Genomic DNA, 14,144 nt, shown 5'->3' on the forward strand with positions numbered 1-14,144 from the left:
GGCACAAAGTTTTCTAAAGTCCCTACCCAAGTCCATTAGCTCACACATGCTAAATATTGAAAAGTTGCAAACTGCTTTTCACGCTGTGGCAGATGATGTGAGGTGAATATCCTTATCTTATGAAAGGCACGTCCTTATCAGCATCAGTGAGCAGCTTCGATGCAGCAACTAAAGTTCAAGATAACCAGGCATATCTCAAAATGTTAACTTGAAAACACGTGAAGTGTGCAGCTTGCGGCTGCCAAAGTGTGCTTGAGACAAGCGCGCCAATGATTGAAATTTGCGTCAGCCAAAAGGAGCGCTTCCCGCATGCCACACGACTGCAGTAACGAATTGCAAGTCTAGTTCTCCCTTTTGCCGCACTTGCTTTTGTTGCTTTTATTTCTGCATGGAGAAATACAGCACTGCGACTGTCTGAATTTCCAGTCTCTCGCATTTACTCTGCTACCAAGATGACAGCACTGCATCAACGGAAGGCCACGCTCGCCCGATCAGTGGTGCGATAGCTCCTCCCGAAGCCCAATTTTGTTCCTGATTTCAAAGACAACATACTGTAAAGCTGCAATTTTCTCAAATTGCTTATTTCTTCTATATATTTTGCCATGAGATAAAAGAAAACTTGAGGATTGTGTGAAAAAGTATTGGAAGTTCAATTATTAGACCACTTCATTGCCACATCTCCTCTCCTTGATTTCGGAATATTTTAAAATGTTTGTTGGTGGTACGAATTTCGGGGGATACAAGTTCCTGCGCTGTGCCCAAAAGATTCATTGCAGCGAGATTCTTCTGTATTTCTAAAAAGTCACTGAATATTTTACTTGTCTGTCTTACTCTTCATGTCTGCTATTAGTGGATCCTGAAAGGATGCTTTCTCCCTAACGTGTGCGCTTCCTCTGGCATTGCAGAAATGGCAGCTCAGACTACTTTCTCTGCGAGGCCAAGCGGTTGAAACACGAGGCCGATCGGGAAGTGCACCGCACAGCACAGGCGGTCAAGTATTTAGAAGCGGTGCTCTACTTCATCCTAACGGGCAATGCCATGGAGCACGGCCGTGCCGACCCGGAAAATGTGTACCGCATGTACAAGCAAACACTCATTCTCATCAAGTAAGTCAAAGTGCAAACCAGGCTCTCACATAGAAAAGCTGAAGGTGCAGATGCTCTTGTTTCATAATGATTGTCAATTTGGTCTGCGCAAGGAGGCACCAGCATTTTGCTTTCAGTCCCATGTGTTGATTTCATAAACGCAGTACTTCAAAGTTAATTGTCTTCTCGAAGACGTGGCACACTGTTTTAATTGGGTTTCTTTGTTTTGACTATGTACCAAGCCTGATGTAAAGCTTGTGTAATATTTGCCAGATTTTTTCGTACAGTTATTCAGTCAGAGCCTCACTCGTCATTCCACTTAGCAATGCATGTTCTGTAGACCTCCAATGGTGTATGTTATCATCGACATGGGCTTGTTACGAGGCCTTTTAAGCCCATTGTTAACGTGTCCAAGTGAAAGTAATGATGTGCGTTTACAACACACCATACAAAACTTATATTAAAGGGGCCCTGAACCACCCCCTCGGGCTTGGTGAAATGACATAGTCTGTGGGTAGCACATGCAGCGCTGCTGTGAACATCTCAATCGACCCCCTTTTTCTCTGGTACCCCCTTTGTTCAAGTTCATCTCAGTCAAGTTTTGCTGTCATACGTGGTGCTTGGAGCTCTCAAGCAGATTGCGAAATCACCTTTCTCTTAAACACACTGTCTTTTCAACAGAAGGCCCTGTCCTCACTCTCTCCCAGACGCACTATTTTGTCATCGGTCGCACTATTTCGTCATTCCCTTAGACGGCTGCTATTAGCCAATAGCTGACACCGAGCTGCGGTCGGCTACATGGCGTAGATACTGCGGCTGCCATGGGGTGCCGCCACGAGTCCACTGGCTAAGCGCACTGCGACTCGCTGAGAACAACCACGTTTGGCTTATGTTTAGCATATCGTAGGCACCAAAGGCGGAAATCGTGGCCCCTTTAAAATGAAATTTGAAGTATGTGCCACAGTGACGTTCACGAGGCGACACGATGCGGGCACGCCCCATTGTGCCTTCGCAGCGCAAGGCATTGAAGAAGGAATGGTGGGAGCACAGTGGAGGCCGTGTTTGATTGCCATTAACGCCACTTCTGCTGAACGCATTGAAGTACTTTTTGCAGCAAAGTATTCTTGAAATAGCCTATTTTCACTTCAAATGCCTTTCTCCACTTCGAACGAAAGTGGTTCAGGGCCCCTTTAACACTGTTACGCAGAACGACGAATGGACAGGACTTAATGTAAGCGAGAAAACAACACATGACACAGGTGTCGTGTGTTGTTTTCTCGCTTAAGTTCTGTTCCTTCATCATTCTACGGCACAGTTTCAATTACTGTATTTACTCGCATAATGACCGCACTTTTCTTGTAAAAAAAATTGATGGAAATTCAGGGGCGCGACCATTACGCGGGTTAAATTTCCCGCGAAAAGAAAAATGTTTTTTCATCCCGCGTTTGCTGCGGGATGACAACAGCTCAACAAACAGGCGGCTTCTTCTGTAACAGTGCGGGACATCAAAACAAAAATGGCGGCCAGCGGAGCAAGCGGCACGTACCCAATGACATTTTTTTTTTCTTCTTGTGAGTACATTATGCGTATTGAAACAGTTTCTTCCATATCACAAATGAATAATATCGTTAATTTCGGCTAGTTTGGGACGATAACGTAGCCATGTCCACTTTGAGGGGACAGAAACAGAGATGAGCACGCGTAGCTGCCAGTGACATAGAAACACATGGCGAGCCTGCTGCGGAAACTATGGCATTTGTCTTCACTACTATCCTAATATGGCACGTTTATGCTACGGTGGGCGAATATCTTAGCTGTATTACAAGCGTCGGCGTATGAATAGGGGACCCTTCCAACATTGTGTAAACGTGGTCACTATCGTTGCCGCTCGCGTTTTGTTGCATGCCCACGAGTGCAGATGAGAAGAATCGAAAGGCGCCTTTTTTGTTGCTGTTGACCAAAACCATTATGAAGCCTACAAATAATAAAGCCAAGATAAGTTTGGCTGTAGGTGTGTGTGTGTGTGTTTTTTTTTAAAATGAAAGTGCGAAAAGTGATGAAAGGAATGGAATGGGGTATCTGCTTAAGAATGTTTGGTGCGTGTAGAACACTTGGTATGTCTTCGAGAGTCATTCGCGTAGCATTCGACACATGGTAAGTGCAGTCATCATTAGCTAGACTTGGCACACAACATATCGCTGTGACCAGTTCGGGGTGCGATCATTACACGGGAAAGAAAAAAATCGAATTTTGACGACAAAATTCAGGGGTGCAATCATTACGCAAGTGCGATCATTATGCGAGTAAATACAGTATGTCAAACCAACTAGCCCACTGTGAAATTTCCCAAAATGTATTTGTGCTTCGTATCAAATACATCACTGTAGCTCAAAGACACAGCTTGAATTGTAAGCTGCTCATTACAGGTCTGTTATGCTTATTCAACAAGCATGCAGTGGTCACTAATCCACTGTCATTTTCTCTTCGCAGGCACATTTCATCAAAATTTCAAAAGCTCCAGAATGATGCTTATGGCAGCATTGACAACAAGCTTGCCATACTTAGGTGCGTACCGACCCTTTTGCATTTTGCGTTGGTCCTCTGCCATCTGCACTTTGCCAAAGAGCCCCTTAACAGGCTCGCACATTCTGTATGAGCAAGTGTAATTTGTGGTGCTGCTATTCACGGACACCTTTGCAAAATATTGCTCTACTAGTTCATTCAAGTTTTCATTTCCTGTTCCAATTACTCTCACTATTTGAGTGCTACAGTGCGTGCTGTTAACCCCTTACGTGTTTTATTACTTTGGCCAAAAGTGACCTTATCTTGCATTCTTTTTTTTTTCTTTTATGGTTCTTCTTCAAAATTCAGTGCGTCGAAGACCATTCTAAAGCTTTTCCAACCAATTTGCTGTTAAAACGTTAAAACGCTGCACCACTGTCAGACGAAGTCAATGTTGTCTTCACTTTCCGAATCATCATATCCACTAGACGATGCGATGACAAGGCTATTGTCATCCTCTTCGCTCGAAGAACAGGACTCTAGTGCATTGCTCTCACCCTCACTTTTGCTGTCAGATTTGAGCAGTGGCTTTCTTTTGCACGCACGACTCACATGCAAGCTGCCAGTGCAGAGCAGACTGCATCTACTGAATCTACTGAAAGGCACAAAAAGTGCGTGATTACAAAAATGCGGTCTTTGGGTATTGACGTAGTGCTGCCGTCGATGTAGTAGAAAACAAAGACCACTGTAAGCACGCTGCACTAGTGCTGACGAAAAGACTGCCATCTATGTTGTAGAACACAAGGACTGAATCAACGTGGCCTTCCAGGTGCTGAAAAAGTGCTGACATCTGTGTAGTAAAACAAAAAGAGTGAAATAACTGCAGATTTTAATTGCTGGCACTGCAGCCGTCTGTGTAGTAGAGGAAAAACTAACTGGACTACCTGAGTTCGTCCAAATTGCTTTGAAAATGAGATTATTGCTGTTGACAAGTTGAGCTCGTCCAAAACACTTAAAAGGGGTTAACCAACTGAGACCCTTGATGATTCTCAGTGTCATGAATTACCAAGCCGAGCACAACCACAACATTCGATGCAGTACTGAGCTTTAACTTCACAGCCTGTACTGTGTTGCATATTTCTTCTTTAGTGTTCCTTCCAGATATTTTAAACAATGTAATTCAAACCTTTTTTTCAGTCTAGCAAGCTCGAAATTGATGAGGGTGACGACTTGTTAGCTATTGAAATTGGCTATACGTGTGCATTGATTTGTTCATCGCTGTGCTAATCAGTTTTTGTAGCACCTGTTATAGAATTTTGTAGTGTCACATTGCTTTACTGAATTCATGTCTTTTTAATGTACGCATTTTTTCTTCCTTTACAGCCTACGGTGTCAATCTTTATTGTACAAAAAGCTGTATGATTTGCACAAAAATGATCTCCGTGAGAACATGCGTGCCCTCACTGAGTTCCAAAAGGTGAGAGTCAAGTCTTGTATGTCGGATTTCTTACGGTTACAGTCGAACCCGGCTATATCGAAATTGCAAAAAAACGCCTGTCAGTTCGATATAGAGCATAATTCAATATAAGCCTGCTTAAATAATTGGATGTCATAAAAGTACGTACCATTTATAAAATCACTTTATTGATGAAACGAGCTTAGTTTCGCATGAAATAGTCTTGCATTTTCTTTTGCTTGGGCAATTTCGCTGCCTGTGATACACGCACTTCTCCACGTTGTCTACGGAGTCGGAGCAGCAGGGGCTGCAACCTTCCGCATTCGCGCAGAAGCACCGGACTAGTGCGAGCGCACCAATCACTTCGGAGGATGTAGGCAAAGGACCGTCATTGCTTTCCTCATTGTGCCCACTTTCACTTGTGCTCAGTACGATGCAGGCAATGTAGTCTTCGTTTTCGGGCTGTCCCGTGGTCGCGACAGCATCGTTAGTACTCACAAACTTGTACATTGTTGATTCGTCAACAGCTTCTGGAAATTCTGACAGCTCGCTCCAAACTTCGGCAACACCGGCAACGGCTTCGTTGCATTCATCAGAATTTACAGTCATCACCGAGCACATGGAAGCCGGCACAGCTGAAGCAATTTCGGATGAACCGCTCATACACGGCCGTGCGTACGCGTCGGGCGCCCTGGGCACCGGGTTGCGAGTTTGGCCACTTTAGCCCTAATCTCCCCCTTATTCTTCAATATCGTGCTGAGAGTGCTCCTTGGAATCTTGCATGCTGCGAGGACACCCAACGTCTCACTGCGTTCGAGCTTCACGACGAAAGGTGAATTCTGCCTCTTCATCATGGCAACACTGCGGGAGAAGGCCCACAAGGCGCACACACAATGAACCAGAAAAGCAGCGAGACAACTCGCACTTTCGCCACGTTGCACGATGAGAGCACAAGAGCCTCTTATTGGCTGTCGGAGCAAGCGTTGCGGGCAGGCCAGGATCATTTTTTGCGTGGTGGTGTCAACGGCTTGTCCGAGGCAGTGTGGTCACGGTAGGGAGAGTGTTTGGATAGAGCTGCGCCGCCGGGCTTCCCCGCTACCGCGAGGGAAAGCCAGCTTCAGGGGGCACTTTGCCGCTGCTTGACGTTCGATATATCGGGAGTCGCTGTTATTTTTGTTCGATGTAAGCGTAAATTTTGCTATATATACTCATTGTAACTATGCCATGTCCAGAAATTGTTTGATATATAGAATAAGTCGATGTAAGCGGGTTCGATATAGTCTGGTTCTTCCATTCTGTATGGACTCGTGGTACAAAACGACATTTGCATAATAGCTGCACCATTTGCTCGGAATAAAAATATATATTATAAATGTTACATCTTTCGATGCTATGTATGCACAAGTCACGTCTCATATCTTAGGAGGTCGAAATTTCTGTTAAATGCAGTAATGTATTGAATAAGTAATGTGAAAAAGTTGCTTTAAAAAAAAGAAAAGCAAATACTGAAGAGAAATAATGTCTGCTCTTATGTGGAGATGTTTCAAGTTGAACTTTGAAGAAAAAAAATTTAGCTTGAGAAACTGAAGGTTTGAAAGAATTAGTGTAGGCTTGTGGCAGAATGTTGTTTAACAAATTATGTAATGTCCTAAAAATTAAAAACAAAAACACATTTTTGAGATCAAAGGGTTTGCTCATTAGAACTTTTCTTAAATCTAAGTTTAGCTTTACCATTCTCTGACAGATGGCATGGTGACATTTCAGGATTACGTAAAGTAATGCATGACATTAGCTGGCACAGCCATTGTCTGCCTCTTATTCACACTGTTGCTGTTTAAAAGCAGTTATTGAAAAAATTTACAGCAAGATTGGTACTTGACGCCATTCGACAGAATGTTTGTGCTTCTGCTTGGCCATGTGTGAACATCCTGCTGAATGTTCCCTGCTGTGAAGCAAGCTTGCTCCAACAGTGCCTATTCCCTGCCTTACAGTGCCCTTTGGGCAAGCTTGCCTCGCCGCCACTGGCTCCAGCAGGCGTTCGTCTGCAGAGATCCCCGTGCCAGCCGTCTCCACACTCGCCCACGCCTTCACCCGCGGGCAGTGTGGGCTCCCAGAGCAGCGGCTACAGCAGCTGTGAGCTGGCCAGCAATGGCCACGGGGGCAGCAGACAACAGCCAGCAACAACGGCCACTGTGGTGCCGGCCATAGCCACAGCAGCAGCAGCGCCCCTGCCGGGCGTAATAGCCCTGCCGCAGTCCCAGTACCTGATGCTGCAGCACCAATTGGCAAACCTGTTGTGCCTGTACCGTTGCCACGAATTGTGGGAGCAGGCCGACTCGCTCACCAGCCGCTCACACTCCAGAGGTGCGTGGCATTAGATTTCACGCGAGCAGTACTGGGGAAAATGTGGCACTGCAGTCGTTCATCCATTGTGGGACTCGTGTAGTAGTACAGGGAGTTGTCTGCGATTTGGTTCTTTGTGGCTTTATAGTTCCTTGTTTTAACCTCGCAATATTTCCTTGAGAACTAATTAATTTTGTTGTGCAGTTTTCAGCACATAAATCATTATGCATGTCACCAATTCTGGGATATGCTTTTTGATTCACACTTGCTATGGGTACCGAAAACAAAAAACAAAAAAAAACAACATTCTCTTGTGTGCAACATTCCAGAAATGACAGACTGGTGAAATAGAGGCTGAATGCAACCAGTTATTGCTGTGAAAGTGTCTAGCAAAGAAAAATGTGTGAGGTTCAGGTAGGTCAATACAAGAATACAGATGGTTGCCCAGAGCCAATAGAATGAAGCTAGAAGAAACCCACTTAGTATTTCCCACCATGTGGTGCTGAACACACGTGTATGAATAACTAGCACCACATTTTTATCCTAGATTTTCATTTAGAAATTCTCCAGTGGTGCACGGTGCTCACAGTAGCGCACACTTTGGATGAACGAAATGTATTAAGCCAGCTCACATAACGCCAGCATTATTTTCTTGTCACATATTTGTCAAGTACATTGGGAGAATGGGCAGTAGAAACAAGACTAACTAATGTCCATTGCTACGGTCGAGATGAACGCTATGTCATGTAAGGACATCACCAAAAGCGAGCAATAGTCATTAGATCCAGACCCTTTACTCTTAAGCCCAATGCTACAGTGAGACATGTCAGTAATGCAGGAGAGGCTTTTCCCAACAAAGTGTGATGCGTCTGCCCTTCATGTTTCCATGCTTCAAGAAGTAGTTTCCTTAGAAAGGCCATCAGCATGAAGAGGCAGTTCTCTTGTTCAGCAACACAAAGCTTGCCATGGTCAAGCACCACACGCAACACCAGCCAAAAATCACCAAGTGTATATGAAGAATGCAGCTTGTTGTTAGACTAAGGATTTAGGAGAAGGAATTCATCACGGACCTCCAGTACAAAGTACCCTCCCTCATTTTGTATGGGTGTGCAAGTCAGCTGAAATGCACCACATGAGGCCGAATGATCCAATTGGTCCCTTCATGGACGTCTAACACTTGCAGCCTCACAAACAAAAAGATCCCCCAGTACCAGGGTGAGAAGCTTCTGTACCTGAGAAAAGCAAAGGTGAAAATGCAAATTGTTAGAAGAAGGTAAGGACGAGGCAATTTGCTGTCACGTTTCCTTTTGGGCACGCTCGCCACTACATTCTGCACCGTTACATGGTTTGCCATTATTTGCAATTCATGCGACACTGTGTATATTTGGCACTTCACTGCCAGGCACAGCAGGGTGGCATCATACATAGTGTTACTTAATCTCGTGGAACTTTTATTTGCACTTGTGTGTTGTGTACTTATGTCATGTTGTGATGTTCCTTAAAGGGACACTAAAGGCAAATATTAAGTCAAGCTAAAGTGATAGATTAGTGCTTGAGAATCTCTAAGGCATCAGTATTCTCACAAACAGAGCCTTAATAATCGAGACATTTAGGTAAATGCACGACACGATTAGAGACTCCCCGGGAAATTCAAGTACTTGCCCGATAACGAAAGCACTCCTCAGTTAAATTTTGTCACTAGTAGTCAACCACCCATTGCACAAAACATCTCGTATTGTAAGATGAAATAAAATGCTATTTGTCCAGTTCTATTTCATGTTTAGACAAAAGAACTAATAGAAATTACTCTGGACAATGACACGGGTGGTCGAAAGGTTTCATTTTCTCTCAACTGCATGCCACCCACGCTTTCGTGTTTCAATAGTTATTGCGTACTGCTGCGCTGGTTTTGCTGACTCGCGAAACTCGCACAAACTGCAAGTACCGGAGAATTCCACTTCCATGTGATGTCGCGAGATGCCCGATTGGTCTACATTACTTGGCCAAAAAGCAGCTGCAGCGGGGAGTCCGCCGCTCTAACTTTGTCATGGCTCAGTACCACCGTTTGTCGGATGCTGTTTTACTCGCCGATGGCAGCAAAGGGCAGTGACGGTGTATGCAACGCCACCACTCCCCCGGTTTGGTGGCAGGAGATTTGAATTTCGAGAAAGGTATTCGGACCCTTCAGATGCAATTTTCTTGTAAACTAAGTCTTTTTCTTGGCACAAAACAAGCGTTGTGAGGTTTCTGGAGTGGTATTTAAACAGTCCACGTCGACTTAGTATTAGCCTTTAGTGTCCCTTTAACTGGTTTTCTCTTGTAGATGTCTTGTACAGTTCATACTTGAGGGTCCCAGTTGATTTCCATTTGCTATCACTAAAGTACCATCTTAAAGGAGAGGAATTATTCTGTCCAGTGGTCCTTTTTTGAACCACACACCTTTGTATAGTATACTATGGTTACTTGTGCATCTTGATCATGCAAATGAGTGTCTGGCGCAACATGTAGACTGTCCCGACCATTTGTTTTGTTGCGCACATTCATGAAGAACTTAAGGAAACTCTGTAGAGCATTGTATTAAATCAGTGTTTCCGTGAGGATAAATTAAAAGCTTCAACATGGTAGACAAATGTATGCCCAAGGAAGAGGACTGTAGTGAATAATGGTACATGATCAGGTGGTGTGATGAGCTTAGCAAATTTTCAGGCATATGGGCAGAGTTGGCTGAAGCAAGACAGGTAATTGGAGATGGCTTGGATAAAAAAAAGAGAAAGCCTTTGACTTGCCGTGCTGCAGTGGGCATGATATAAGCTGATGACCATTATTATGGTGGTGTGTAGCATCTCTAACCAAAGCGCTTGTCTTTCTTTTCTTTCACCAGAGTTTTTCGAGGAGCTTGACCGGGACTGTGGCATACTGACACTGCACAGCTCGTGCTCAGAGCTGGTGAAGTACATTCAGGAAGGTGTTTGTCGACTACGACAGCGGTTCACCACCTGTTCCACGGACAGTTGCACCACGTGATGGGGGCTGTCCCCTGCCGCTGCCACCTGCGTTGCCACCACCAGCACCGTGAGCTCGATGCCGCACGAGGCACGGCTTCTGTGAACTGTGGCCGTCACGGGTGGCCCGGCAGAGGCATTTCTCCTTCACCCAGTGCTGCTGTGCTGCAATATGTACACATACAAACGATGCGTTTTGTTTCTCATTTTTTTTCTTCCCCCTGTTGTTGTTCTTTTAATTAGGGCTCCTTCACAACCGTTTCTCAGCGCGGCACCCTCAGTTTCCTTTTTTCTTGCATTGTGCCCCTCTTTGGTGGCTTTATTTTTCCTATTTGTTTTGAAGTCTGTTTCGAGAGCTGTTTGTTCTTGTTGCTGCCAGTAACCATTGTTGTTGTGGTTGACGTTTGTGTACATAAAAAATGGGTGTGTGGAAAGATGGAGACAGGTGAAGGAGGCTGAGAGGAAATGCGGAGTGGAGAGGGAAGGTGTACATAGGAAGGTGACGAGGCAAGCAGTGTTTGTTTTTCCTCTCCACGGATTGTGCTGTTACTTAGTCGTGTGTGCTGCCATGCAAAAGAAAAAAAAAGAAAAGAAACGGAAGTGCTATGGGGTCAAGTGTCACATGCACAGAAGCAGCAAACAACCACGGGTGATAGTGCAGGAAGGACGAGCAGGAAAGCCCAGGGATGCAGCGCCGCTCTTTGTCTATAAGAATTGTACAAAAATCATTGTCACGATGCAAACCCCCATCATGGCTCCCGCCATGTTGGGACTTAAAAGAGGCCTTTGTCTGTGCAAGGAATTGTAAAGTGTCATCAAAGCTTCTATCTGCCTCTGCAGATTCTTCATTTCTGTGGTCCCCCCCCCTCCTCCCACCACTGTTGTGCACGCAGTGGGGAGCCACCTGTGCTCCTGTTTTGTTGGACTAGCAGGATGTCAATTATCCTGTCATCACCAGTGTTCCCTGTTCTTTTGAAGACGTTTGGGAAAGGTGCAAGAGGCTCTTCTGTGATTAGGTGGCCCCATTTTTTTTTCTTTTAATGTAATCGTGAGCAGATGAAATGTGCTCAGCACCCCGAGGCAGGCAGTTAATTGTGTCCGGCAGCCGAGGTGGCCTCCCACTCAGAGTCTGTTCCAGAGCACTCAGACTGCTCTAAAGTGTTGTGTTTCAAGAATGTGCAAAGTGTCAATATGGGCCTCTGCCAATAAGAGGGCAAGGCGAGATTCTTCGCTCTGTTCATTTCTCATGGAACTCTAGTTTTTCTACTCTGTTCTTTTTTTTTCCCCCTCTCATATCCCCGTTGTAAATAACACGCGTTGGGGATGCCTGTGCAAAGTGGAGGCCTGTGTGAATTGCTGTGCTTAGCTGCGCGAAACATGGCTCTCTGGCACTTTTGTGTGGGACACAGCGGGCAGATCAGTGACTTGGGCAAGGGCTGGGAGAGGGAGGCATCTATGCGATCGCAGGGATAGTTATATGTATACACACACATATATATATATTTATATACATGAATTTTTTTATGCTCTCGTGCAAATGCACTGGCAACAAAGCACAAAGTCTTTGTTTCTCTTTTTTTTCCTCTTTTCTTTTTATCCATTAGCAACTACTACTTTCTTTTTTTGGTTTACTTTTCCTGTTTAATTTATTTCTCCCACCCCTTCTGCGCAGCATTTGACCAGTCCTTCGTGCTGTTTATTTAACAGTAAGCTAAGCAAGAATTTGATAGTTGGCCAGACAGTTCTTTTTATTTATTCATAACACTCATATTGTATTTTCTTTCTTCTTGCACTCTAACATGAGAAAGAAAGTAATAAATATTTTATCAAATGAAATGTAATGGATTCTTTTTCTGTTGGGTTGCTGTGCCATTTTATTATTATTCTTCTGTCTTAGGGCTTGCTTTTATCTGCTTTTAATGCACTTGCACTGCTCTCTCTCATTCTTTTTTTTTCTCGGGGTTGTTTGGGGTTCCGGAAGGAATGGCCAAATCGCTGTGAGGCATTTCTCTATGCAAGTCGGAAAGTTTACCTCCATTATCTGTCGCGGACCTTGCAGCAACGGTGATGAGAGCTGGCCTTGGAAATGCCTTCGTCTTTTCACACCTTGCGGGCCAACCTGCCAGTTGAGCTTGTACCCACGGCTGAGTAAGGGGTGGAAGCTAGACACTTCAGCAGCTATACTGCAACTTTGCTGCAGTGACAAAGTGCTTTAAGATCACAGTATTTTTATTTCTTCTTTTCTTGGAAGTGCCATAATGTATCTTGTGCAGGAGGGAGGAAAACGGGACAGACAACAGTGAAAAAAAAAAATAGTGTGGTCTGTACAACAAGTGCAAGGATTTTTATTTTTTACTGTGCCGTTGATGCTGGTACTTGGTGACTTGCCTTTCCCTTGTCTTTTTCCGTGATTAAGGCGCTTCACTCGACAGTAGCAATTTTACAAAAAGCTTTTTTGAATCTGCTGTTTGTGTCTGTGCAAGGGAACCTGATTTTAGCTTTGCGGCACGTTACAGGAAATGCATTGCTTGAAAGTAGGGAACAGCAGATTCTCCCCTCCCGAGACGACTGTTCTCGAGTCGTAGACTACTGGCTGGATGATATCTATAGCTGGCCTTTCCTCCTGCCTCGCATTTTATTTACAGAAGCAGCCAATGGAACAGATGCAGTTGTAACTCTAATAATATATAGTAGCCACAGCTGTCAGAGGACGAGCGATATTTAACAAGTGATGAGCAGCTTGATATGCAAGTGTGCTGTTGCTATTTTTTTACTGGCCCGTTGATGATGCGGGTGACTTTTTCATGCTTGATCGTGTTTCTGGTCGGTTGGAAGGGGTGGGGTGTAGGGTTGGGGGTTCAGAGGAGAGTTGTGTCAAGCAGAGCAGTTGCTTATACCTGTTAAAAGTGCATGCATTGCATATTGTGTTGAGTTATGCCTCCATGCAATGAGTTTCTTCCAAAGGCTACTAGGAGATCTGCTGTGACAGCTCTGCTGGCTAATTTCACTTGTGTGTGTGTGTATGCACTTTTTTTGTTTTTGTTTTTCTCGCGACCTCAAAAGGGGGCAGGTATTCTTCGTGCACGTGTTCAGCATGGCCTGCGCTTTGCCTGTACATGCTTCTCCTCTTGGAAAAAAAAAAGAAAAGAGTTGTGGTTGCACTTGTTCAACTGCATTGTAGTTGTTTTTTAAAGCCCATGATACATTGTGGTGCCTGTCTTTTGACTGAGGCGTTTCCAGTTTCCTTCCTTGCTGGGGAACTTTTGTTAAAGCCTATCCCCGAGGTGTAGCTTTGTTACCCTCCCCTTTTGCCCAGCCCTTCCCTTCTCCACGTCACCCGTATACATATATATATATCTAAACTATATAAATACATATAAATATATATATATATATCTCCAGAGAATGTTTTTTTTTGTTACTTTTGTGTTATGAATGCTGTACATAAATGTAAATATTTTTCCACGTTAGAGGAGTGTGCAAAAATGTCATATGCCTCCTTGAGCCACGAGTAGTGGAGTCATGGTTTTTTCGGAGAGAAATGAGAAGAAAAGAATGTATTTGCTTTCTTACAAAAGCTATAAAATATATGCATTTGAAAGGTATTGTGCCTCCCTGTTTTCTTGGTTGCCTGTGCTTGTGCCGAGTTATATAATATAGAAGGGTCGCTGCCCGTAACAGTGCTTAAAAGCACTGTTTAAAAGAATCAAATTAAGCGGGGAAGGAGTACCAGTGCTAACTGCTTTTCTTTTCTTG

The 14,144-nt window shown here is 44.4% G+C and overlaps 1 protein-coding gene across 3 annotated transcripts in view; it reads left to right on the plus strand.

Moving 5' to 3' along the window:
* The window catches only part of LOC135903897 (AF4/FMR2 family member 4-like), a 209,078-nt gene extending 198,484 nt beyond the window's left edge, over positions 1-10,594 (plus strand). For all 3 annotated transcript variants that reach the window (XM_065434347.2, XM_065434348.2, XM_065434346.2), the window contains 5 exons: positions 906-1,106; positions 3,576-3,650; positions 4,971-5,064; positions 7,035-7,407; positions 10,268-10,594. In XM_065434347.2, coding sequence (XP_065290419.1) covers positions 906-1,106; positions 3,576-3,650; positions 4,971-5,064; positions 7,035-7,407; positions 10,268-10,410 — 886 coding nt within the window. In that variant the 3' untranslated portion in view covers positions 10,411-10,594. The remainder of the gene's footprint in view (positions 1-905; positions 1,107-3,575; positions 3,651-4,970; positions 5,065-7,034; positions 7,408-10,267) is intronic.
* Positions 10,595-14,144: the final 3,550 nt, after the last annotated feature.

This window comes from Dermacentor albipictus, chromosome 3 (genome assembly GCF_038994185.2).
Source record: "Dermacentor albipictus isolate Rhodes 1998 colony chromosome 3, USDA_Dalb.pri_finalv2, whole genome shotgun sequence".
NCBI lineage: Eukaryota > Metazoa > Arthropoda > Arachnida > Ixodida > Ixodidae > Dermacentor > Dermacentor albipictus.